General features: G+C 48.4%; 1 protein-coding gene across 2 annotated transcripts; it reads right to left on the bottom strand.

The window, feature by feature from the left end:
- Window positions 1–1,445: 1,445 nt before the first annotated feature.
- Window positions 1,446–24,756, bottom strand: igsf8 (immunoglobulin superfamily member 8). 2 transcript variants are annotated; one of them, XM_062965376.1, is made up of 8 exons: window positions 19,431–19,494; window positions 19,020–19,187; window positions 15,297–15,671; window positions 11,645–12,118; window positions 8,034–8,459; window positions 6,071–6,478; window positions 4,443–4,579; window positions 1,446–2,984 (listed from the first exon to the last, which is right to left on the bottom strand). In XM_062965376.1, exons 1-7 carry the CDS (start codon window positions 19,477–19,479, stop codon window positions 4,464–4,466), a joined length of 2,016 nt encoding a protein of 671 aa, XP_062821446.1. In that variant the 5' UTR covers window positions 19,480–19,494; the 3' UTR covers window positions 1,446–2,984; window positions 4,443–4,463. The 2 variants fall into 2 exon arrangements, with proteins under 2 accessions (XP_062821446.1, XP_008121992.2); XM_008123785.3 differs by lacking the exons at window positions 19,020–19,187; window positions 19,431–19,494 and adding an exon at window positions 24,370–24,756.
- Between the last annotated feature and the right edge of the window lie 1,805 nt (window positions 24,757–26,561).

Genomic DNA, 26,561 nt, shown 5'->3' with positions numbered 1-26,561 from the left:
GCATCCTCACCCAGTTCCTTGATCTGGATCTCACCCTCTTTTTTTTTTACTCCCTCTCCTTCCCTGCTGAGCCCATCATCGGAACAGATCTAAAAATAAATCCCGAACTGTCAGAAGATAGCATCTCGGCTTCTGGGTGGATTCCGCACTTGGCTCGGCCTGGATTCAAATCAAGCTGTCAAAACCCGGATCTTGCAGGACAGGTGGGAAAGGTGACAGAAAGGCAATTGTGGGGCAGAAATAGGGGGCTTGGAAGCCGTTCCTATTCAGAGAGGGAGACCATCGCCAATTCCCAAATGTCTTGTAAGATTGAAAGCCCAGTAATTTGTCTAGAACAGTGGTTCCCAAACTTATTTGTCCTGCCGCCCCCTTTCCAGAAAAAATATTACCGAGTGCCCCCTGGAAAGAGGGGTGTGGCTTAGAGGGGTGGGCGTGGCTCCTGCTCAAGAGGGCGGGGCTGAGCCTCTCCCCTAGTCCAAGATGCAGGGCTGGGAGGGGAGGTGGGCGGGGCCACAAATGGGTGGCCAGGACTGGGGTGGGCGGAGTTATGAGCTCTGAGGCAGGGCTGAGCTTCTATCCCTGTCCTGCGGCGCCTGCCAGGACACAGGAGGCGGGGCTAGAGGAGGGGGCGGGGCCTCTTCCCAAGTGCCTGACAGGGCTGAACCTCTAGACCCCACCCTCATGTTCTAACAAGAGCCTCAGGGGAGGAATACAGAAGCTCAGTCCTGTCTCATGCTCTTGGGAAGAGGCCCCGCATCCCTAGCCCTGCCCTTTAGTCCTAAAAGGCCTCTCAGGAAAGGTATAGAGGCTCAGCCCTGTCTTGGGCTCTTGCGAAGAGGCCCCGCCCACTTCCCTAGCTCCGCCCCTTGTGTCCCAACAACCACCTCAGGAGAGGTATAGATTCTCAGCCCTGTCTCACGCTCTTGGGAAGAGGCCCCGCCCCCACCCCTAGCCCCGCCCTTTAGTCCTAAAAGGCCTCTCAGGAGAGGTATAGAGGCTCAGCCCTGTCTCAGGCTCTTGGAAGGAAGCCCCGCCCCCTTCCCTAGATCCGCCCTCTGTGTCCCAAAAAGCGCCTCAGGAGAGGTATAGATGCTCAGCCCTGTCTTGGGCTCTTGGAGGAAGCCACGCCCACTCCTCTAGCTCCGCCCCCTTTGTGTCCTAACAGGCGCCTCAGGTGCTCAGTCCTGTCTCCTGCACTTGGGAAGAGGCCCCGCCCCTCCTCTCGCCCCGCCCTGTGTCCTAATAGGTGCCATCACCGCCCCCTGGATCACTTCAGCGCCCACCAGGGGGCGGTAGCGCCCACCTTGGGAATCACTGGTCTAGACATTAAACTTCTCCCTGAAGTTCCCCTTCTTACAAGAAGTGGAACCAAAAAATTAATCTCTCCTTCCACACTGAATAACGGCCTTATAAAGGGCTTTGTGTGGCCACTTGACTTTTTGGGGGATTGTGGTGCCTCGTGGCAGGATTTTAATATTTAGGGTATCCATACCATTCCAAATTCAACTCCGTTAGCATTCAGCAAGCATGTACAAAAATATATATGAACCATTCTGGTCGAGGTTCTGTTCTGTGCAGACCTGTCCATTTCCTCACCTAGGGAAAAAACAGCCTTGGTCGGTGCCAAATCTGGTTGTTACGACTTTTGTGCTGAGCCCTAAGGTTTCCTTCTAGCAAGCAGATGCTCCAACAAAACAAAGTCAAAGTGTGGTCCCTCCCACCAGTTCATTTGGCACCAAAGAAGGTCCCCTCCCTCCCTCCCCTCTTCCCCACCCCATGGCTTTGACGATTCCTCCCAATTTGTTTTCCCAGAGACATGCATTCATTTTGTCCTTCAATGAAAAGGAATCCCATTCCGGAGGTGGCTGAGGCTTACAGAACAACCTTGCTGGTGAGCAAGAACAGTGGGCAGTGCACTAACTTATGGATTAGGAGTATCCGTCAGACACAACTCCGAGAGGATACTTTGGATCTCCAAGTTGGACAATGTGGGAAAACACCCTTGTATTTTACCCTGGCGTTGTCAACTTAGACCGGAAGCAGAGGCGGTTCAACCGCCAGGCCAACTAGGCACTTGTCTGTGGCGCCATTTTCCGGCCGGCCTGGCCCGCCTTCCGTGGCTTTTACACATCAACTCTAACTGACCACAGTAAAGATCCAGAAGATCAGTATCACCTTATGCAGTTCTTTGAAAATTTAAGGTAAGGGTCTTGATTCACATCTTTCTGGCTCCTGTTACCATCCATCCCACTCCTACTCTTGGAACTGTGTAAATATGCTTTGTATCCTGAGGCCCTGATATACCAAAATTTGGCTCGCCTACTCTTGAAAATTACCTAGGGACAGCTCTGACCAGAAGATGTTCAGTCAGGATTCTTCTCCATTGCCCATCCCAAGGATGCCACTGGAAGCTGAGCCTGGATACCTTCAGCAAAGGAACCTGGGAAGACGTCTCCATTTGAAGTCCGATCCTTGCTGTCAAGGCAGCAGCGAATACCAGCGTTTTTGTAGGCAGCTTCCCAGCGGCCTCTCATTCAAGGCTTTCATCTCTTTCCCACCCCCAAAATCAGATGAGAGGTTGGGATGTGTTGCGGTTTGGCCATAGTTTCAGTAAACAGAAGGTCAAGACAAAAAGTTGTGAGGATGAGTATCCTCTTTGGAACAGATCCCAAGCAGTGGTTGGATGAAGTGGTCCTTGTGACATGCGAATACGAACACATATGCCGATTGGAAAAGAAAGAGTAATATGTTGGTGGAAAAAAGCAATCTGAGTTGGAATTGAAAGGTACCAGGAGCGGTTGGGAAAGAGAGTGCCAAGTGTGCAATGCTGCAACCACGTGTTCAGTCCACAGTAAGCGATACCAATGCGGGACGGATGACGATAACGGGGGTTTCCTGCCCCAGCTGCTTGCCGACACAGAGAGAATGGACCACGAATCATCACAACCATTGAACGGGACAAGCAATGAAGATGGATGAAGAACCTGCAAAAGAAGAGTGGGATTGGAATGGGGAGGAAGGACCAATCCATGGAAACACTCTTGGATCAGCTTTTGTGCTTTTCCCGCATAATAGGAGGTTGAGCTAGATGGACCATGTGGTCTCTTCCAGCTCTGTTATTCTATGATTCCAAGTTTATGACTCTCCATCAGGAGCAAAGAAATACATCTCTATGGGCTGATAACAAAGTACACATGTTAAGGCAGGCCCTGAGTGACATGCAGAACATCCAACCCCCTCAGAATATCTTACTTCTCTCTTTTCTAATAGGGTTGGGCTTTTGGGATAAACCTTGACCCATTTCATGTCCTGGCTTTAGGTGGGGGGCCCTGATCTATTTTTTGGGAGCCTCCCAATATCGAGAGGGCAGATACCTGTTTTCGCTCTGGGGTGCCGAAAAATCAGTTTTCTATAGGTCCATGATGGGGGCTTCCCAAGCTCCCGTTCCCATCCTAGGTATTTAAGCTGTTTCTACTCTAGAGGAGAGGTGCTCTGCTGCAGGCAGGCACATGCTTTAAGGAGGCTTCTCTTACCTGTTTCTCTACTCTAGAGGAGAGGAACGGCTGCAGGCAGACTGCATGCCACACACACACTCTCCAAGGCAAGGAGGCAAGTTCTCTTTCTTACTCTAGAGGAGGTGCTCAGCTGCAGGCAGTGCTTTCTGGGCGTGCACACCACACACGCACTCTCCAAGGCAAGGAGGCAAGTTCTGTTTCTCTACTCTAGAGGATAGGCGCTCAGCTGCAGGCAGGCTGCATGCCACACATGCACTATCCAAGGCAAGGAGGCAAGTTCTCTTTCTCTACTCTACTCTAGAGGATAGGCGCTCAGCTGCAGGCAAGCTGTACATCACACACGCAGTCTCCAAGGCAAGGAGGCAAGTTCTGTTTCTCTACTCTAGAGGATAGGTGCTCAGCTGCAGGTAGGCTGCATGCCACACACGCACTCTCCAAGGCAAGGAGGCAAGTTCTGTTTCTCTACTCTAGAGGATAGGCGCTCAGCTGCAGGCAGGCTGCATGCCACACATGCACTATCCAAGGCAAGGAGGCAAGTTCTCTTTCTCTACTCTACTCTAGAGGATAGGCACTCAGCTGCAGGCAGGCTGCACATCACACACGCACTCTCCAAGGCAAGGAGGCAAGTTCTGTTTCTCTACTCTAGAGGATAGGCGTTCAGCTGCAGGCAGGCTGCACATCACACATGCACTCTCCAAGGCAAGGAGGCAAGTTCTGTTTCTCTAGAGGATAGGCGCTCAGCTGCAGGCAGGCTGCATGCCACACACGCACTCTCCAAGGCAAGGAGGCTGCTCACGAAAAGCTCCCACTTGCTTTCGTCTCGAGCTGATTTTTGTTCAGGGAGGGTCTTCCCGTTACGTGCTCCCAAAGGTAATGAAAGAACAAGTTCCAGGCACAACTCTACTTCCTAATGAAGGTCTTTCTCACCTCTTGCCTCCCTGGCCGCCTTCACCTCTTTCGGAGCCTCTTCATGAAGCAGCAGGTGACAGTGACGAGGATGGTGACCCCCATGAAGATGGCACTGGAGACGCCAGCCAGCAGTGGGATGAATAAGGTGTCCATGGCTAGGGAGAAGGTTCGAGAAGAGTGTCAAAATAGGCATGAGGCCAAGGCAGAGATGCACAAAGGACACTCTATATTCCCCTATTAGAAGGTTTGAGATCCCATTCCAACTTTCTCAGTCACGCATGCTGTATTGTCAACCCTGGTCTAGGAAACACAGCCCCGGGAACACCTTTGGAATTTAATCCAACCTTCAGAGGGATTAAGTTCTACACACTTGGTCTAAGAAGATGTAACTACACTAAAGACGTAATGAATTTTAGCACCACTTTAAGTACAATAGCTCAGTGCTATGGAGTTGAGGTTTTACAAAATCTTCAGCCTTCCCTGCAAAGAGTACTGGTGCCTCATCAGCCTGCAACTTCCAAGATTTCATAGCATCGAGCCATGGCAGTTGAAGTGGGGTCAAGCGGCATTAATGCTACAGTGTAGATCAGTGGTTCCCAAAGTGGGCTCTACTGCCCCCTGGTGGGCACTGGAGTGATCCAGGGGGGCAGTGATGGCACCTATTAGGACATGGGGGCGGGGCCAATGGAGGGGCGGGGCCTCTTCCCAAGTGCGGGAGACAGGGCTGAGCACCCGAGGCACCTGTTAGGACACAGGGGGCGGAGCTAGAGGAATGGGCGTGGCTTCTTCCCAAGAGCCCGAGACAGGGCTGAGAATCTATACTTCTCCGGAGGCGGTTGTTAGGACACAGAGGGCGGAGCTAGAGAAATGGGCGTGGCTTCTTCCCAAGAGCCCGAGACAGGGCTGAGCCTCTATATTTCTCCTGAGGCGCTTGTTGGGACACAGAGGGCGGAGCTATGGAAGGGGGCGGGGCCTCCTTCCAAGAGCCAGAGACAGGGCTGAGCCTCTATATTTCTCCTGAGAGGCCTTTTAGGACTAAAGGATGGGGCTAGGGGAGGGGCCTCTTCCCAAGAGCGCAAGACAGGGCTGAGCCTCTGTAGACCTCCCCTGAGGTGCCCTCCTCTAGCCCCGCCCCCTCCTCTAGCCCCACCCCCTGTGTCCTGGACAGGGATAGAAGCTCAGCCCTGCCTCAGAGCTCATAACTCCGCCCTTCCCAGTCCTGGCCGCCCATTTGTGGCCCCGCCCACCTCCCTTCGCAGCCCTGTATCTTGGACTAGGGGAGAGGCTCAGCCCCGCCCTCTTGAGCAGGAGCCACGCCCACCCCTCTAAGCCACTCCCCCCTTTCCATATTTTTTCTGGAAAGGGGGCGGTAGGCCAAATAAGTTTGGGAACCACTGGTGTAGATGCACCCAAAGAGGGGGATCATGGAAGCCCCCAGGCATTGTTGGACTACAACTCTCAAAATGCCCCACCATTAGCAATGCTGGCCCAGAAAGATGCTGGGAGTTGCACTCCGATACCTCTAGCCCTGCCAGTTTAAAGCAAGAACCAATAAAATAATGATGACCCATCTTTGTAAGACAGACTGAGAACCCGAGCCATTGGAAAGGTCACATTGCCGCCCTCCCCGCCAAGCCTCAACTCACGCAGTGCATATGGGTACACGGTGACGACGTTTGACTTCACGGATCCAGCCTTGTACCAACTCTGGTCAGGGTAGCGCACCCAAGCGGTGACGGCACAATGGTACTTCCCTTCATCCGAAGGTTGGACCCCATGAAGACGAAGGCGGTGACTGAGCGGGCCGACCTTGTCCACGCTCAGGGCACCGCCGGAGAGCCGGGTCCCAAGGTCGGCCACCCCTTCGCGGCTGACTGCGGCGAGCATGGTGCCACGCGGCTCCGACTCCTCCTCTTCATGCTGCTCTACCCACCAGCTGAGTGCCAGGGAGACGGGTTGGATGGAGTCCACCGAGACGTTGCATCGCACGTCAGCCATATCCCCCCGGTAGATAGTGGGGAAGAGAAGCCACGCAGTAGCATCCAGAACCACGGCTGTGGAAATAAAAGCAGCATAGGAGAAGGTGCCCAAAGCACAAGGGTAGTACAGTTAGAAACATGTTGTGACTCAGCCTTTGCCTTTGTGTGACTCTGATGAGGATTCTGGGTTATATGTGCATAATGATGGGATTCAGGATGAATTTGAAGATGACTCTGATGTTGGGAATTATAGGAGCGTTCCGGCTGTGGGAAATGAAGAGCATGGGAATAAATCATGATGTTGTTTCTAATGAGGAATTTCAGGTGCAGGAAGCAGAAAGGGAGGATAGCGCTTTGCCTCCGCCTGATAACAGTAACGAGCTCAGTGGCCTTGACTCTGAGGATCTTGATTGGGCAACAAGACTGGAATTAAAGGGTTGCGGAGAAGTTTTCGCATAGCTAATAAACGAGAGGTCAAAGGGCAAAGAAATGCCTTTATGTCATGCTTTTAAAACAGTCTGCTCGTAGAGAGATCTCTGTCAATGCAACTCCATCGCTTGATCTAGAAGCAAGTCTGCTTTCCGGTGCCAAGTTTGCTTTCCTATAATATCTCTTGGATATACAGTAGAGTCTCACTTATCCAACATAAACGGGCTGGCAGAACGTTGGATAAGCGAGTATGTTGGATTTTTTTTTTTTTCGTGTCAGGAGCAACCGGAGTTGCTTCTGGAGTGAGAGAATTGGCCGTCTGCAAGGACGTTGCCCAGGGGACGCCCGGATGTTTTGATGTTTTTACCATCCTTGTGGGAGGCTTCTCTCATGTCCCCGCATGGAGCTGGAGCTGACAGAGGGAGCTCATCCACACTCTCCCCAGGTGGGATTCGAACCTGGCAGCCTTCAGGTCAGCAACCCAACCTTCAAGTCACTTAGTCCACTATGCCATCTGGGGGCTCCTAATATGTTGGATAATAAGGAGGCATTAAGGAAAGGCCTATTAAACATCAAATTAGGTTATGATTTTACAAATTAAGCACCAAAACATCATGTTATACAACAAATTTGACAGAAAAGGTAGTTCAGTACGCAGTAATGTTATGTAGTAAGTACTGTATTTACGAATTTAGCACCAAAATATCACGATATATTGAAAACATTGACTACAAAAATGGCTTGGATAATCCAGAACGTTGGATAAGTGAGACTCTACTGTATTCTGTTTGCTGGGACTTTTGGCTTCCATGAAAAGGACCTTGTTTTATGCTCTATGTTTCCATGGACTTATTGCCTACAGCCTTGGTTTTGTACCTCTCTTTTGGAACTGAACTTTTACCCTTTTGTGAACTATCTTTTGCCTATTTTCTAAATAAACCACAAAAGACAACTTCCTGTGTGTGGCTTGGTGTCTTTAGTAAGGTGAAGCTAACCTGAGGTGCGACAAAACAATGGCCAAGAATCTACCATGCTTACATTGTTATGAATGTTTGGATTTGGCATCTTCTTTGGACTCCCAATATCTTCTGTTGAGAATGGAGTTGGACTAGATAGCCTTTGTGGTCTCTCCCAATTCTATGATTCCCACAAACCCAGCCTTGGCCAATACAGGGACCCAAGTTAACATTTCGGCATTTACCTTCTGATTTCATGTCCACCGTCAGTGCCTCTGACCTGCCACTGGCCACTTCGCGTAACAGTGAAGTAGGAGAATGGACAAATGCCCGCGCCACACACTGGTACGTGCCCACATCCCCCGGCTGGGCTGCCTCGATCCGCAGCTGGTAGAAGCCAGCAGGAGACTCCAACTTTTGTAAAGACACATGTCGGTTGCCCACGTTGCGGTTGGCATAGCTCTCGCCCAAGATGACCGCTCCGTCCACGCCAAGCTGGGCCACGAGACGCCCTTCCTCCGCAGGTCCCTTGCCCAGATGCCAGCTGACCGAGAGGGTAACATGAGGCAAAAGGGCAGCCTCAATTCCTGAGGTGTTGCAAAGGAGTTCCAGGGCTTCTCCGGAGCTGATCCCAACGCTGGGAGGGCTTGCCGACACTGCAAGACGGTTCGCTGGAAGCAAAAAGCAAAAGGACAGAAAATATTGGGCAATATTAAATGGAGTTCTCGGAGGATTCTATCCTGGGCTCAGTGCTATTCGGTGAATATGTTTATGATGACACAGAGCAGTGATTCCCAAAGTGGGCGCTACCGCCCCCTGGTGGGCGCTGGAGCGATCCAGGGGGCCCGTGATGGCACCTATTAGGACACAGGGGCGGGGCTAGAGGAGGGGCGGGGCCTCTTCCCAAGTGCCGGAGACAGGGCTGAGCATCTGAGGCTCCTGCTAGGACACACAGGGGGTGGAGCTAGAGGAGTGGGCGGGGCTTCTTCCCAAGAGTGTGAGACAGGGCTGAGCCTCTATACCTCTCCTGAGAGGCCTTTTAGGACTAAAGGGTGGGGCTAGGGATGGGGGCGGGGCCTCTTTCCAAGAGCCTGAGACAGGGCTGAGCCTCTATACCTCTCCTGAGAGGCCTTTTAAGACTAAAGGGCGGGGCTAGGGATGGGGGCGGGGCCTCTTCCCAAGAGCCTGAGACAGGGCTGAGCCTCTATACCTCTCCTGAGAGGCCTTTTAGGACTAAAGGGTGGGGCTAGGGAAGGGGGCGGGGCCTCTTTCCAAGAGCCTGAGACAGGGCTGAGCCTCTATACCTCTCCTGAGAGGCCTTTTAGGACTAAAGGGTGGGGCTAGGGATGGGGGCGGGGCCTCTTTCCAAGAGCCTGAGACAGGGCTGAGCCTCTATACCTCTCCTGAGAGGCCTTTTAAGACTAAAGGGCGGGGCTAGGGGTGGGGGCGGGGCCTCCTTCCAAGCGCCTGAGACAGGGCTGAGCCTCTATACCTCTCCTGAGAGGCCTTTTAGGACTAAAGGGCGGGGCTAGGGGTGGGGGCGGGGCCTCCTTCCAAGCGCCTGAGACAAGACTGAGCCTCTATACCTCTCCTGAGAGGCCTTTTAGGACTAAAGGGCGGGGCTAGGGGTGGGGGCGGGGCCTCTTCCCAAGAGCCTGAGACAGGGCTGAGCCTCTATACCTCTCCTGAGAGGCCTGTTAGGACTAAAGGGCGGGGCTAGGGAAGGGGGCGGGGCCTCTTCCCAAGAGCCTCTATACCTCTCCTGAGAGGCCTTTTAGGACTAAAGGGCGGGGCTAGGGGTGGGGGCGGGGCCTCTTCCCAAGAGCGTGAGACAGGGCTGAGCCTCTATACCTCTCCTGAGAGGCCTTTTAGGACTAAAGGGCGGGGCTAGGGGTGGGGGCGGGGCCTCTTCCCAAGAGCCTGAGACAGGGCTGAGCCTCTATACCTCTCCTGAGAGGCCTTTTAGGACTAAAGGGCGGGGCTAGGGGTGGGGGCGGGGCCTCCTTCCAAGCGCCTGAGACAAGACTGAGCCTCTATACCTCTCCTGAGAGGCCTTTTAGGACTAAAGGGCGGGGCTAGGGGTGGGGGCGGGGCCTCTTCCCAAGAGCCTGAGACAGGGCTGAGCCTCTATACCTCTCCTGAGAGGCCTTTTAGGACTAAAGGGTGGGGCTAGGGAAGAGGGCGGGGCCTCTTCCCAAGAGCCTGAGACAAGACTGAGCCTCTATACCTCTCCTGAGAGGCCTTTTAGGACTAAAGGGCGGGGCTAGGGGTGGGGGCGGGGCCTCTTCCCAAGAGCCTGAGACAGGGCTGAGCCTCTATACCTCTCCTGAGAGGCCTTTTAGGACTAAAGGGCGGGGCTAGGGAAGGGGGCGGGGCCTCTTCCCAAGAGCCTGAAACAGGGCTGAGCCTCTATACCACTCCTGAGAGGCCTTTTAGGGCTAAAGGGCGGGGCTAGGGGTGGGGGCGGGGCCTCTTCCCAAGAGCCTGAGACAGGGCTGAGCCTCTATACCACTCCTGAGAGGCCTTTTAGGACTAAAGGGCGGGGCTAGGGGTGGGGGCGGGGCCTCTTCCCAAGAGCCTGAGACAGGGCTGAGCCTCTATACCTCTCCTGAGAGGCCTTTTAGGACTAAAGGGCGGGGCTAGGGGTGGGGGCGGGGCCTCTTCCCAAGAGCCTGAGACAGGGCTGAGCCTCTATACCACTCCTGAGAGGCCTTTTAGGACTAAAGGGCGGGGCTAGGGGTGGGGGCGGGGCCTCTTCCCAAGAGCCTGAGACAGGGCTGAGCCTCTATACCTCTCCTGAGAGGCCTTTTAGGACTAAAGGGCGGGGCTAGGGGTGGGGGCGGGGCCTCTTCCCAAGAGCCTGAAACAGGGCTGAGCCTCTATACCACTCCTGAGAGGCCTTTTAGGACTAAAGGGCGGGGCTAGGGGTGGGGGCGGGGCCTCTTCCCAAGAGCCTGAGACAGGGCTGAGCCTCTATACCACTCCTGAGAGGCCTTTTAGGACTAAAGGGCGGGGCTAGGGGTGGGGGCGGGGCCTCTTCCCAAGAGCCTGAGACAGGGCTGAGCCTCTATACCTCTCCTGAGAGGCCTTTTAGGACTAAAGGGCGGGGCTAGGGGTGGGGGCGGGGCCTCTTCCCAAGAGCCTGAAACAGGGCTGAGCCTCTATACCACTCCTGAGAGGCCTTTTAGGACTAAAGGGCGGGGCTAGGGGTGGGGGCGGGGCCTCTTCCCAAGAGCCTGAGACAGGGCTGAGCCTCTATACCACTCCTGAGAGGCCTTTTAGGACTAAAGGGCGGGGCTAGGGGTGGGGGCGGGGCCTCTTCCCAAGAGCCTGAGACAGGGCTGAGCCTCTATACCTCTCCTGAGAGGCCTTTTAGGACTAAAGGGCGGGGCTAGGGGTGGGGGCGGGGCCTCTTCCCAAGAGCCTGAGACAGGGCTGAGCCTCTATACCTCTCCTGAGAGGCCTTTTAGGACTAAAGGGCGGGGCTAGGGAAGGGGGCGGGGCCTCTTCCCAAGAGCCTGAGACAAGGCTGAGCCTCTATACCTCTCCTGAGAGGCCTTTTAGGACTAAAGGGCAGGGCTAGGGGCAGGGGCGGGGCCTCCTTCCAAGAGCCTGAAACATTAATGCTGGCTTCCCAATGACAAAGGACTCTTGCCACACCCTGGACTCTCCACAGATATATATTCTTTCCTTTCCTTACTTACTTTATCCATACCTCACAACCTCTGAGGATGCCTGCCATAGATGTGGGCGAAACGTCAGGAGAGAATACTTCTGGAACATGGCCACACAGCCCGAAAGACATACAACAACCCTGTGATCCCGTCCATGAAAGCCTTCGACAACACATACTCACCTATGGTTTGGACGGAGACTTGTGCCAGCGCTACCTGTTTTGCGGCAATTTGTGTCCAGCTGCCGTCGGGGTCTTGGATCCACTCTCCGGCCGTGCAGTGGTACACGCCGGCATCTTGTGGTCTCAGCCAACCCAGTGCCATGCGGTACTGCCGGTCGCCCACCTTGTCCACAGACAGCTCTCGGGTTCTGTGCCGTTCAGCGAAACGTTCCCCGGGCACCACCGCAAAATCTCGCCGGACCCCGATCACCTCCTGCTGTGTCCGGAGATCCACAGTCGCGGAAAAGCCAAAGGAAACCGAGAGGTGGGTGTGCTGCTGGGTCTCGCTTGCCGCTGCACAGGTGAGCTGCAGGTCTTGGCTCTCCAGGAGGGTCACTGGCAATGGGGCGCTGGCCGCGGCCCCACGGCCCTGGAATGGGGACTTCGTGACCGAGGGAGAAGCTGCTGCAGATACCGAGAGCTTGTTGGGCATAACTGTTGGGGAAGAGGAAAGGAAGGTCAGCAGCCAGAATGCACTCTCAGCACCACGACTGGGGAATCCCTGTCCATGGCATCAGGGATCCATCTACAAAACAAAATTTGAAATAAACATGTTCCTGGTTTGAAAGTGTTATTTCCTGTTTAATTGTACAATTTTTACTTTGAAAATAGTTGTTATAAGCCAGAAAATTCATTTTTGTGGCTGCAACAAACTAGGCTGAATTGGTTGAATCTTGATGGGAACTCTAATAATAATAATAATAATAATAATAATAATAATAATAATAATAATAATAATAATAATAATAATAATAATTTTATTCTTATACCCCACCCCATCTCCCCGAAGGGACTCGGGGCAGCTTACATGGGGCCAAGCCCGGGCACAACAATATAAAAACAAAACAATAAAACAAATCAATCAGACAATAAAAGCAAGTCATAAAAACCACATACAAGATAAAATGATAAAATCATGGATTAGGGTTAGGGTCTAGTTGGCTGTTGTAAACTGTGAACTCTAGTTGGCTGTTGTAAACTAATGTGGATGCTTGTTTGGATTTCAATATAATTTTTATATAATTTTGTTTGACTACACATACAGTAAAGTCTCATTTAACCAAGCTAAACGGGCCAGACGGAGCTTGAATAAGTGAATAAGTGTGACATCTCCCAATACGACTTGGCACATCTATATTTATTTGGAGGCATTGCATCTGCACTATCAGATGGAGGTTTTGCTTACTTACTGTATATACTCGAGTATAAGCCTAGTTTTTCAGCCCTTTTTTAGGACTAAAAAAGCCCCCTTTGGCTTATACTCAGGTGAGGGTCCTGGTTGGCTTATATTTGGGTCAGCTTATACTCAAGAATATATGGTACATTTATTATTTTCTCTATTGTTATTGGTATTATTACATTTATTATTTTTCTCTATTATTGTTGCTACTATTACATTTATTTTACTCTATTTTATTATTATTATTAATAATACATTAGTCTCTCACTTATCCAGGCTAAACGGGCTGGCAGAACCTTGGATAAGCAAATATCTTGGATAATAAGGAGAGATTAAGGAAAAGCCTATTAAACATCAAATTAGGTTATGATTTTACAAATTAAGCACCAAAACATCATGTTATACAACAAACTTGACAGAAAAAGTAGTTCAATATGCAGTAATGCTATGTAGTAATTACTGTATTTACGAATTTAGCACCAAAATATCACGATGTATTGAAAACATTGACTACAAAAATGCATTGGATAATCCAGAACGTTGGATAAGCGAGGCTTGGATAAGAGAGACTCTACTGTACATGTAATAATAAATAGAGTGAAATAATAAATGCAATAATAATAATAATAATAATAATAATAATAATAATAATAGAATAAAATAAATGCATTCGATAATCCAGAACGTTGGATAAGCGAGTGTTGGATTAGTGAGATTCTACTGTAATAATAATAATAATAATAATAATAATAATAATAATAATAATAATAATAATAATAAATGTAATAACAATAATAATATCAGGGTGAAATAATAAATGTATTATTATTAATAAAAATAGAGTAAAATAAATGTAATAGTAACAATAATAGAGTAAAATAATAAATGTAATAATACCAATAATAATAGAGGAAGAAGAAGATTTTATTGATTAGCCCTTAGGCCATATCAAAGTACCAAGACAAACAACCAGGCTCAAAAAGACCTGGTTACATTCTATACAAATATTTAAAAAAAACACTTGTAACCATACAATAAATAAGTATAATAAAACTGGGTGTGTACATCGTATGTCATTGTCACCCCTACAGTTTACCCCTGTCAGCCCCACATCTGTGGATCTCAATCGTATTGTTTTACTCAAGTACAGAGCCGTTTTAGATGTTATTTTTGGATCTTGACTGCACATAAAGTACGTTGTCCTGATGTGCGATTCCCAGTGCATTGTCCGTTTGATGTCTGGACCAAGAAACAAATCTCTCATCTTCTGATACAATTTAGTCAAATAATATATGTGCTAAATCCTCAATTTCAGGGGCTCCACAGATACAGAATCGTTCGTTATAAGGGATGTTGTTGAATCTCCCATATCTAACCACTGTACCAAGCTGATCGAATCTAGCTCGAGTAAATACCTCCCTAAAGTGTTTTGGCATTTCGATTTTTAAATACAGTAGAGTCTCACTTATCCAACACTCGATTATCCAACATTCTGGATTATCCAACGCATTTTTGTAGTCAATGTTTTCAATATATCGTGATATTTTGGTGCTAAAGTCATAAATACAGTAATTGCTACATAGCATTACTGCGTATTGAACTACTTTTTCTGTCAAATTTGTTGTCTAACATGATGTTTTGGTGCTTAATTTGTGAAATCATAACCTAATTTGAAGTTTAATGGGCTTTTCCTTAATCTCTCCTTATTATCCAACATATTCGCTTATTCAACGTTCAGCCGGCCTGTTTACGTTGGATAAGTGAGACTCTACTGTAGTTGGCAATTTGGAAGGTACATTTATATTGGCTCAGCCATTTTAGGTTGGCAACCCCACTGAGAGTAGCTATATCTTTCTGTGCTTCTATGTCCAAAATTCTTTGTCTGGCACTCTTTTTTACTTGATCATTTAAGGTGCAGGAGACAGGAAGGCCACAACTTCTTATATAATTTGTCAATTGCATAATCCATGAGGTCTGTAGTTGGGATTTTATCTGTTCTGATAAGCACAGTTTTGGGAGTCTATCGGGCTCCATTACATTGATTTTACACCAGTAGTTATATGCCCTGAATTTAGATTGTGCATGGATTGTGTAAATTTCCAGTTCCGCTCTCACTGCAGCTGCTGAGGTTCTTTTATCCACACCCAAAATGCTTCTCAAGTGCTGAGATTGAGCTTGTTCTATTACTGAGATGGAGCTTAAACCCCATACTTCTGCTGCATATAATAGCATAATAATAGAGAAAAATAATAAATGTACCATATATACTTGTGTATAAGCCGACTAGGACCCTCACTTGAGTATAAGCCAAGCGGGGCTTTTTCAGTCCTAAAAAAGGGCTGAAAAACTCAGCTTATACTCGAGTATATACAGTAGGTGCTTCTCCTGCCTAGATTCCACCTTGAATGAGCCTGTGCCGTCAGTATGTCCTACCTCTGAGCTCCACCTTGGCGCTATAGGTGCCGTGATACTTGGAGTCCGTGGTTGGGGTATAGCACTCGTAGACGCCCGAGTCCTCCATGCGTAGATCCTTGATCCGTAGCTCCACGGCGTCCCCTCGCACCCGGTGGATGGACACGTTCCCGGACTGCACTCGGGCCCCAAAGACCGCATAGGGGAACTTGGGGTCTTTGGTGCTGATGATGCCGATGGAGATGTCGGGAGCCGCCGGGCGGTAGACGAACCACTCGAATTGCTGTACGGTCGGGCCCTCGTACTCCGAGACATTGCAAGGGATGGAAAGAGGGGTGCCCTCCACTCGGTATAAGGGCCCCGGGGGCAGGTGGACCTCCCTGGCATCACTCACCACTGTGCCAAAAGGAAAAAAGGAGGACAGATTAGTCAAGACAATGGAATTTCAATTTTGGGATCTTCAAGGCAAGGGATTTCTTTTATTTGCAGTATTTATATCCCGCCCTTCTTTCTCAGGGCGGATCACATTGTACACATATAAGGCAAACATTCAATGCCATATAACATAGAACAGAGACAGAGACAGACGCAGAGGCAATTTAAACCTTCTCCAGCTTCCTGAGGGTATGCTTGATTTATTTATTTATTTGTTTACAGTATTTATATTCCGCCCTTCTTTCTCACCCCGAAGGGGACTCAGGGCGGATCACATTGTACACATATAAGGCAAACATTCAATGCCATATAACATAGAACAGAGACAGACGCAGAGGCAATTTAAACCTTCTCCAGCTTCCTGAGGGTATGCTTGATTTATTTATTTATTTGTTTACAGTATTTATATTCCGCCCTTTTTTCTCACCCCGAAGGGGACTCAGGGCGGATCACATTGTACACATATAAGGCAAACATTCAATGCCATATAACATAGAACAGAGACAGAGACAGACGCAGAGGCAATTTAAACCTCCTCCAGCTTCCTGAGGGTATGCTTGATTTATTTATTTATTTGTTTACAGTATTTATATTCCGCCCTTTTTTCTCACCCCGAAGGGGACTCAGGGCGGATCACATTGTACACATATAAGGCAAACATTCAATGCCATATAACATAGAACAGAGACAGACGCAGAGGCAATTTAAACCTTCTCCAGCTTCCTGAGGGTATGCTTGATTTATTTATTTATTTGTTTACAATATTTATATTCCGCCCTTCTTTCTCACCCCGAAGGGGACTCAGGGCGGATTACATTGTACACATATAAGGCAAACATTCTATGCCATATAACATAGAACAGAGACAGAGACAGACGCAGAGGCAATTTAAACCTTCTCCAGCTTCCTGAGGGTATGCTTGATTTATTTATTTATTTGTTTACAGTATTTATATTCCGCCCTTCTTTCTCACCCCGAAGGGGACTCAGGGCGGATCACATTGTACACATATGAGGCAAACATTCTATGCCATATAACATAGAACAGAGACAAAGACAGACACAGAGGCAATTTAAACCTTCTCCAGCTTCCTGGGGGTATGCTTGATTCTGGCCACAGAATCTGCTTCATCATCCACTGCGACGTCAACTTCCTCATTCCAACAACGGCTCGGTGATTTTTATGGTGTTGTAATTTAGCCTCCCCACATATAAGTGGAGCCTAAATTTCCTACTTGATAGATGCAACTATCTTTTGGGTTGCTTAGATCAACAACGAGCAGGGGCTATTTTTTATTTTAATTGTCAGGTGTTCACCCCGACACGGGCTGGCATTTTTGTAGTCAATGTTTTCAATACATCATGATATTTTGGTGCTAAATTCGTAAATACAGTCATTACAACATAGCATTGCTGTGTATTGAACTACTTTTTCTGTCAAATTTGTTGTCTAACATGATGTTTTGGTGCTTAATTTGTAAAATCATAACCTAATTTGATGTTTAATAGGCTTTTCCTTAATCCCTCCTTATTATCCAAGATATTCACTTATCCAAGGTTCTGCCGGCCTGTTTAGCTTGGATAAGTGAGACTCTGCTGTATAGGATTTTAGCTCAACTTTGTTTTAAATCACTGGAAGTCACCTTGGATCTCTCCCCAAGCAATAGGTGGGGTATACATTCAATGAATGGATACATCCAGCTGACATTTCAGGCACAGCTCATTACTAATTTTAATTATTTCAATGATTAAATGCAGAACTATAAATCAGGTCATGAAGGCAGCCAACAGAGCTGTATTGAAGGCAGATCCATTAATTCTATCCCAGTTGCATCAACCATCTGGGATTCAATGTCCTAGGATCTGCAGTGGGAATAACTCTGTAGACGGTGGCATTGCAGTCCAGGCCTAGAAACACCTATAACCACCATACCACACGAGAGTTCAGGAATATAAGCAAACAGTTTAGAGTAAAAAGTATAGAAAACCATCATTCCTCATCCTTGAAAGCCCATCACTTGGTGCCACAGGAAAGCCCTGAATCCTCTCTAAATCATCAGTTAAACCAGTGGTTCCCAAACTTATTTGGCCTGCCGCCCCCTTTCCAATAAGGTGGGCGTGGCTTAGAGGGGTGGGCGTGGCTCCAGTTCAAGAGGGCGGGGCTGAGCCTCTCCCCTAGTCCAAGATGCAGGGCTGGGAGGGGAGGTGGGCGGGGCCATAAATGGGCGGCCAGGACTGGGATGGGCGAAGTTACACGAGCTCTGAGGCAGGGCTGAGCTTCTATCCTTGTCCTGCGGCGCCTGCCAGGACACAGGGGGTGGGGCTAGAGGAGGGGGCGGGGCCTCTTCCCAAGTGCCTGATAGGGTTGAACCTCTATACCCCGCCCCCGTGTTCTAACAAGTGCCTCAGAGGAGGTATAGAGGCTCAGCCCTGTCTTGCGCTCTTGGGAAGAGGCCCCGCCCCCACCCCTAGCCCCGCCCTTTAGTCCTAAAAGGCCTCTCAGGAGAGGTATAGAGGCTCAGCCCTGTCTCGCGCTCTTGGGAAGAGGCCCCGCCCCCACCCCTAGCCCCGCCCTTTAGTCCTAAAAGGCCTCTCAGGAGAGGTATAGAGGCTCAGCCCTGTCTCGCGCTCTTGGGAAGAGGCCCCGCCCCCACCCCTAGCCCCGCCCTTTAGTCCTAAAAGGCCTCTCAGGAGAGGTATAGAGGCTCAGCCCTGTCTCGCGCTCTTGGGAAGAGGCCCCGCCCCCACCCCTAGCCCCGCCCTTTAGTCCTAAAAGGCCTCTCAGGAGAGGTATAGAGGCTCAGCCCTGTCTCAGGCTCTTGGAAGGAGGCCCCACCCCTTCCCTAGCCCCGCCCTCTGTGTCCCAACAAGCGCCTCAGGAGAGGTATAGATGCTCAGCCCTGTCTCGGGCTCTTGGGAAGAAGCCACGCCCACTCCTCTAGCTCCGCCCCCTGTGTGTCTTAACAGGCGCCTCAGGGGCTCAGCCCAGTCTCCGGCACTTGGGAAGAGGCCCCGCCCCTCCCCTGGCCCCGCCCCCATGTCCTAATAGGTGCCATCACCGCCCCCCTGGATCACTCCAGCGCCCACCGGGGGGCGGTAGCACCCACTTTGGGAACCACTGGGTTAGTCAAAGGGTATGTTGGTGGTTGCAATCACTTTCAATTCAACAAATGGGCAGAGACGGCAGTGCTGTTCTCTTCTGTGGATGTAAAACCCATGACAGCAAAACACAAAGGGCCGCTTCTTCTCCAGCAAGCTGTTGCCTTCACGCACACACACAAAGATACCAAAATAAATCTGGGTCACATACGGCCAGCGGAATAGATCTGGGTCACATCCCATCTCCATTGTGGTTTGTGGGTAATGACAACATCCGCAGCGTGACTCCCGCATGATGGAATTTCAGGGGGGAAAAGCCCAAGTGGAGCTCCAGCTGAAACAAGGCTGCCACCGCGAGCTTGCTCTTGCATCAACTGCCCTGATTTGACAAGCAGAGTTTGGAGTCAGAACCAGAAACAGTTTTGGGCGGACTCTTGACTTCAAAATAAAACCCTTGACACAATCAAACCGCCCCCTACAGATGGCCACCCATCTGTTAAAAAAAAAAAAAGCCTCAGAGCCGGCATTGTCCATAGACACCTCCAAGGTCATGTGGCCACTGGCATGACTGCATGGAGCGCCGTTACCTTCCCGCCAGAGCAGTACCTATTGATCTACTCACACTCTGGAGGTTGGTGCTCATCTCCATTTCTAAGCCGAAGAACTGGCATTGTCCATAGACACCTCCAAGGTCATGTGGCCGGCATGACTGCGTGGAACGCTGTTACCTTCCCGCTGGAGCGGTACCTATTGATATACTCACATTTGCATGTTTTCGAATTTCTAGGTTGGGAGAAGCTGAGGCTAACAGCGGGCGCTCACTCCACTCCCTGGATTTGAACCTGGGACCTTTTGATCCGCAAGTTCAGCCGCTCAGCGCTTTAACATGCTGCGCCACCGGAGGTTCCTATATATACAGTAGAATCTCACTTATCCAAGATAAACGGGCCGGCAGAACATTGGATAAGCGAAAATCTTGGATAATAAGGAGGGATCAAGAAAAAAGCCTATTAAACATAAAATTACATTATGATTTTACAAATTCAGCCCCAAAACATCATGTTTTACAACAAATTGACAGAAAATGTATTTCAATACACAGTCGTGTTATGCAGTAATTACTGTATTTACGAATTTAGCACCAAAACATTGCAACATTGAGTACAAAAACAATGACTACTAAAAGGCAGACTAGACTGCCTTGGATGATACAGAACCTTGGATAAGTGATGCTTGGATAAGTGAGACTCTACTGCAGGGGTCCCCAAAATAAGGCCCGGGGGCCAGATGCGGCCCTCCAAGGTCATTGACCTGGCCCCCGCCCTCAGTTTTAGACTTAGGCTCACCCAAAGTCCAAAATGACTTGAAGACACAACAACAACAATCCTACTTAGCTTGAGTATCTCATTGGCCAGAAGCAGGCCCACACTTCCCATTGAAATCCTGATTTTACACAGTACGTTGGTTAAAATTGTTTTTATTTTTAAATATTGTATTGTTCTTTAATTTACTAATACTGTGCAATCCGAATAATATAATATATTGTGTATACATATAATATTGATAATAATCTTATAATATAATACAATCTATATATATAAAATGGTTATGAAATTTCGGCCTAGGACAAAACAACAAAACAACACATCCCAGAAACACAAAACTTGGCAGCACAACCCCTCATCCATGCCTCTACGTTCATACAACAAAAAGAAAAGAAAAGTGAAGTCCTAAATAGAGGGAGAGGAATAATAGTTTTTATCCAATTGCTGCCAGTTACAAGGCTAAGCTCCGCCCACTTGGTCTCCTAGCAACCTACTCAGCCCAGGGGACAGGCACAGTTAGGCCTCACTTAGGCCTCTTCCACACTGCCTATAAGATACAGATTATCTGATCTGTCACTACCTCAACAATTTCTCACCAACACCACCAGACAACGCCACAGCAACGCGTGGCCAGGCACAGCTAGTATAATATAATATTTATTTATTTATTTATTTATTTATTACAGTATTTCTACCCCTCCCTTCTCACCCAATAGGGGACTCAGGGTGGCTAATAATAATAATACAATATAATAATATTGTGTAATATAATAATATTAATTGCATATTATATATTAAATGTAATATTACTAATAATATTACAGTACAGTGGTATAGTACAATATAGTAATATATAATGCTAAGATTGTGCTATGCTAATAATGTAATATATTGTATGTACATATAACTTGTAAGCCACTGTTAGTCCCCTTTGGGGTGAGAGAGGGTGGGGTATCAATGTAGTATATAAATAAATATTGTTGGGCTTTTTTTGCACTACAAATAAGACACGTGCAGTGTGCATAGGAATTTGTTTGTTTTTGTTTTTTCAAATGATAATTTGGCCCCTCAACAGTCTGAGGGGCCATGAACCGGCCCTCCACTTAAAAAGTTTGGGGACCCCTGCTCTACTGTATGTGTGCGAGAGAGAAATGAAGCTGCAGCTACTGTTTGTACCGTATGAAACAGATAAGACTGAGTTGGAATTCAGCACAGATATTTCTCTGTTCCCAGGTCCAAAGGGCTTAGCTCAGCATTGATAAGCGAAAGAGAAAGAAATTAAATTGCATTGGAAAAAAATACATGGTGCAAAGCCAGGGCTCTCACGGTTTTCCTTTCAGTCAGGGTCTCCCACACATGCCAGCTGCCAGAGCTGCCGCCACCCCCTCTCCCATCTGTTCTCCCACTCCACCTCCCATCCTCCCCCACCGGACCCCAGATGTCCCTTCCAAACGCCCAGCCAGATCCAGATTAAAGGCAGTGGATCCAGGCACCGGGGCAGGCGGAGGAGGCAAAGGAAGCTGAGCCAGGCCTGTCCTTGTTGCAAGTCCCAGCAAAAATACAAAGTAATCACAAAAAGCGGTTGGGTTTTTTTAAAAAAAAAAATGGATATCCTTGGCTCCATCCTCATGTTTTTTCCAGCCCCAAATGAAAGCCGTCCTAATCCGGAAATACTTTGTATGAGGAAAAACAGAATCAGAGGGAAAATGCTCAAGAGGCACCATATGCTGTTGTGAGTTTTCCGACTGTATGGCCACGTTCCAGAAGCATTCTCTCCTGATGTTTTGCTCACATCTATGAGGTTGTGAGGTTTGTTGGAAACTAAGCAAGTGGGGTTTATTATCATGATGAAGCATGAGGTTTTTAGACAGATGGATCTAATTTACATATGTTTTAATTGTTATAATGTGTTGTCAAAGGCTTTCATGGCCGGGATCACAGGGTTGTTGTATGTCTTTCGGGCTGTGTGGCCATGTTCCAGAAGCATTCTCTCCTGACGTTTCGCCCACATCTAGGGCAGGCATCCTCAGAGGTTGTGAAGTCTGTTGTCGAAGGCTTTCATGGCCAGGATCACAGGGTTGTTGTATGTCTTTCGGGCTGTGTGGCCATGTTCCAGAAGCATTCTCTCCTGACATTTCGCCCACATCTAGGGCAGGCATCCTCAGAGGTTGTGAAGTCTGTTGTCAAAGGCTTTCATGGCCGGGATCACAGGGTTGTTGTATGTCTTTCGGGCTGTGTGGCCATGTTCCAGAAGCATTCTCTCCTGACATTTCGCCCACATCTAGGGCAGGCATCCTCAGAGGTTGTGAAGTCTGTTGTTGAAGGCTTTCATGGCCAGGATCACAGGGTTGTTGTATGTCTTTCGGGCTGTGTGGCCATGTTCCAGAAGCATTCTCTCCTGACATTTCGCCCACATCTAGGGCAGGCATCCTCAGAGGTTGTGAAGTCTGTTGTTGAAGGCTTTCATGGCCAGGATCACAGGGTTGTTGTATGTCTTTCGGGCTGTGTGGCCATGTTCCAGAAGCATTCTCTCCTGACGTTTCGCCCACATCTATGGCAGGCATCCTCAGAGGTTGTGAGGTACCTCACAACCTCTGAGGATGCCTGCCATAGATGTGGGTGAAACGTCAGGAGAGAATGCTTCTGGAACATGGCCACACAGCCCGAAAGACATACAACAACCCAATTGTTATAATGTTTTGCTCACATCTATGGGGTTGTGAGGTTTGTTGGAAATTAAGCAAGTGGGGTTTATTATCATGCTGAAGCATGAGGTTTTTAGACAAATGGATCTAATTTATATATGTTTTAACTGTTATAATGTATTTTAATGATGTATTTTTATAGTTTTAATTGATTTTTTTTTCGTGTCAGGAGCAACCAGAGTTGCTTCTGGAGTGAGAGAATTGGCCATCTGCAAGGACGTTGCCCAGGGGATGCCCGGATGTTTTGATGTTTTACCATCCCAAACATGTTTTGATGTTTTACCATTTTCTCAGACAGGCCCCTACATTGGCAGTCTTCAGAAAGAACTTGAAGACCTGGTTGTTCCAATGTGCCTTCCCAGATTAATAGGAAATCTCCAATACCAAGATTTCCTATTAATCTCCAATACCAAGTCCCATAAGCACTTTATTAGAACTAAGATAGCATTTCGCACTCTGCACTTGCCCTAGAAGCCTTATATATCACCGGTCACATCAGCACTTTTAATCTTGTACCCATTGCTCCGGCCCGGCCCAGTTCTATTGTGTTTTAGCGCATTGTTATTGCTTGTGGTTTATACTGTTTTAATTGTTTTTAATTTGCCTTTTGTTTTGTATTGTTATATTGTGTGTTGAGGCCTTGGCCTTTATAAGCCGCATCGAGTTCTTCGGGAGATGCTAGCGGTGTACAAATAAAGTTTAATAATAATAATAATAATCCTTGTGAGAGGCTTCTCTCATGTCCCCGCATGGAGCTGGAGCTGAGAGAGGGAGCTCATCCGCGCTCTCCCCGGGTGGGATTCGAACCTGGAAGCCTTCAGGTCAGCAACCCAACCTTCAAGTCACAAGGCTTTTATCCCCTAGGCCACCGGAGGCTCCTGTTTTAATTGATGATATGTACTGTTTTTGTTTTATTATTATGTTCTTGGCATTAAATGTCGCCAACTGTTCTAAGCCGCCCTGAGTCGCCTCAGGTGAGAAGGGCGGGGTATAAATGCTGGAAATAAATAAACTGCTTTCTTGCTTTGGTTCCTTTTTTCCATGAAGGCAGGATAGGGGAGGAAAGGAGGAAGGAAGAGAGATTAAAAACAAGCAGCCTTGGGTTTCTCCACTCCCTCCTGTCAGGCCCGATTGCTCAAACAGAAACCCCACCCAAGGACGCCTCCATCCACCTCCCTTTTGCAGGAATCGCGTCTTTTTGGAGACGTTTTTTCCAAGGGAAAAAGAGACAGGAAAGAAAGAACATGAGAAGAAAGGAAGAAGGGGCGAAGGGGGAGGAAGGGGTTAGCTATGAAACACAGCCCCCCTCGTGATCCAAACTCCCCCCGTTTTTGAATGGCTTTCTTGCAAAGAAGGCCCCCCCAAACCTCTCCAAGGCGTTGTCTGGTGCGCCTTTGCGCTTTTGCGCCTTTGCGCGCATCGCGCCGCATCTCCAAAAAAAAAAAAGGGATTTCCAACCGAAAAACACATCGCAATGAAAGAATCCTTCCTTTGCCACCTCCCCCCCACTCCCCACCATTATTGGACTCACCAACGAGAAGGAAAAAGACGTGGAAAGGCCACGGAGGAGTCCTGCGAGAAGGAGCATCCATTGCAAAGGAGGAGCAGAAAGGTGGGCAGGGCGCAGGGATGCTGTGGCTGCTGCAGCTTCGCCTCCTCTGGGTCCTCTTTGGCGGCCGGGTCAGGGTCAAGCTTTGCCCCCAGACCCAAAACAAGGCCTCCCCTCGCCCTGGCCTTCGAGGCAGCCCCCTTGTTCCAGCGAGAAGGGGGATTCTGGGCTGGATTGCCCGCCTTCTCCCTCGCCACGCCTCCGCCAGATGTGGAGAAGAGGAGGAGGAGGAGGAGACACGCCTGGGCTGAGGGAGGGGCTCCTGGACAAGACCCTCCCTCACCTTCCCTTCCTGTGCATGCTCACATCTCACGCGTGGCCCTTTTACACCAAAATAATTCCGATATACGATTCAAAATGATTTTTTGGACATGTCTATTGGATAAGTGAGACTCTACTGTAATTTGAAAAAAACAACCCAATAGTTAAAGTTTGTCGCTATCTTTCATAGAATCATAGAATAGTAGAGTTGGAAGAGACCACATGGGCCATCCAGTCCAACCCCCTGCTAAGAAGCAGGAAATCGCATTCAAAGCACCCCCGACAGATGGCCATCCAGCCTCTGCTTCAAAGCCTCCAAAGAAGGAGCCTCCACCACGGCCCCGGGGAGAGAGTTCCACTGTCGAACAGCCCTTCTCACAGTGAGGAAGTTCTTCCTGATGTTCAAGTGGAATCTCCTTTCCTGTAGTTTGAAGCCATTGTTACTACAGGAAAGGAGATTCCACTTGAACATCAGGAAGAACTTCCTCACTGTGAGAAGGGCTGTTAGACAGTGGAACTCTCTCCCCGGGGCCGTGGTGGAGGCTCCTTCTTTGGAGGCTTTGAAGCAGAGGCTGGATGGCCATCTGTCGGGGGTGCTTTGAATGCGATTTCCTGCTTCTTAGCAGGGGGTTGGACTGGATGGCCCATGTGGTCTCTTCCAACTCTACTATTCTATGATTCTATGAAAGATAGCGACAAACTAACTATTGGGCTGTTTTTTTCAAATTACAGTAGAGTCTCACTTATCCAATAGACATGTCCAAAAAATCATTTTGAATCGTATATCGGAATTATTTCGGATTGTTCTCGCTTTTTGAGACGCATTCCGAGACATTGTCTCACAGCGCAACCAGCAATGTAATTCGAACCATTGTTGTCCCATTCTCTAATTGTCTCTTAATGTTTCGTTAATTCCCCCCCTCCCCAATTTTTTAAAAATATATTTTAAAAAATATTTTAAAAAATAATTTGTTTCTGCAACCTACCTTGAATGGGAGCTTAGCGCAGCCTAACTTGGCTGCCGCTCCCCGGCCAATCAGAAGCTTCCACAATGGACGCAAAGGTGGGGGCTAACGTCCTCTGCGTCCACATGGAAGATTGCCATACAAGCCCAGTGTGTAGCGATTGCGCATGTGCGTCCGCCATTTTAGAAACATTTAGAATCGTTACAAATTTTCGGAAATATCCAAGATTTTTGGGTGAAAAAATCGGAAATACTTTCTATATTGAAGCGCCAGCACCCCCTACTTTAGAAACGAGAATTGAAACATTTTTTTCATCGATCGGACATGCCTATTATCCAAGCTAAAGGGCAGGCAGAACCTTGGATAAGCGAATATCTTGGATTATTATTTTTTTCCGTGTCAGGAGCAACTTGAGTTGCTTCTGGAGTGAGAGAATTGGCCGTCTGCAAGGATGTTGCCCAGGGGACGTCCGGATGTTTACAAGTCTCAGTGCACTTTTGATCAGCCCATCCTTATGTTTTATTGCTGCGTTTTAACTTTGTCTTATTAATGGTTATGATTTTATTGTATGTTTTAATTTTCATTCATGCGTTTTCGGTATTTGATGTTATGGTACAGTAGAGTCTCACTTATCCAACACTCGCTTATCCAACGTTCTGGATTATCCAACGCATTTTTATAGTCAATGTTTTCAATATATCGCGATATTTTGGTGCTAAATTCGTAAATACAGTAATTATAACATAACATTACTGCGTATTGAACTACTTTTTCTGTCAAATTTGTTGTATAACATGATGTTTTGGCGCTTAATTTGTAAAATCATAACCTCATTTGATGTTTAATAGGCTTTTCCTTAATCTGTCCTTATTATCCAACATATTCGCT

This window comes from Anolis carolinensis, unplaced genomic scaffold (assembly GCF_035594765.1).
Source record: "Anolis carolinensis isolate JA03-04 unplaced genomic scaffold, rAnoCar3.1.pri scaffold_14, whole genome shotgun sequence".
Lineage (NCBI taxonomy): Eukaryota > Metazoa > Chordata > Lepidosauria > Squamata > Dactyloidae > Anolis > Anolis carolinensis.
The sequence above is the reverse complement of the archived record's forward strand: the minus strand, read 5'-3'. Positions and strand labels throughout refer to the sequence as shown.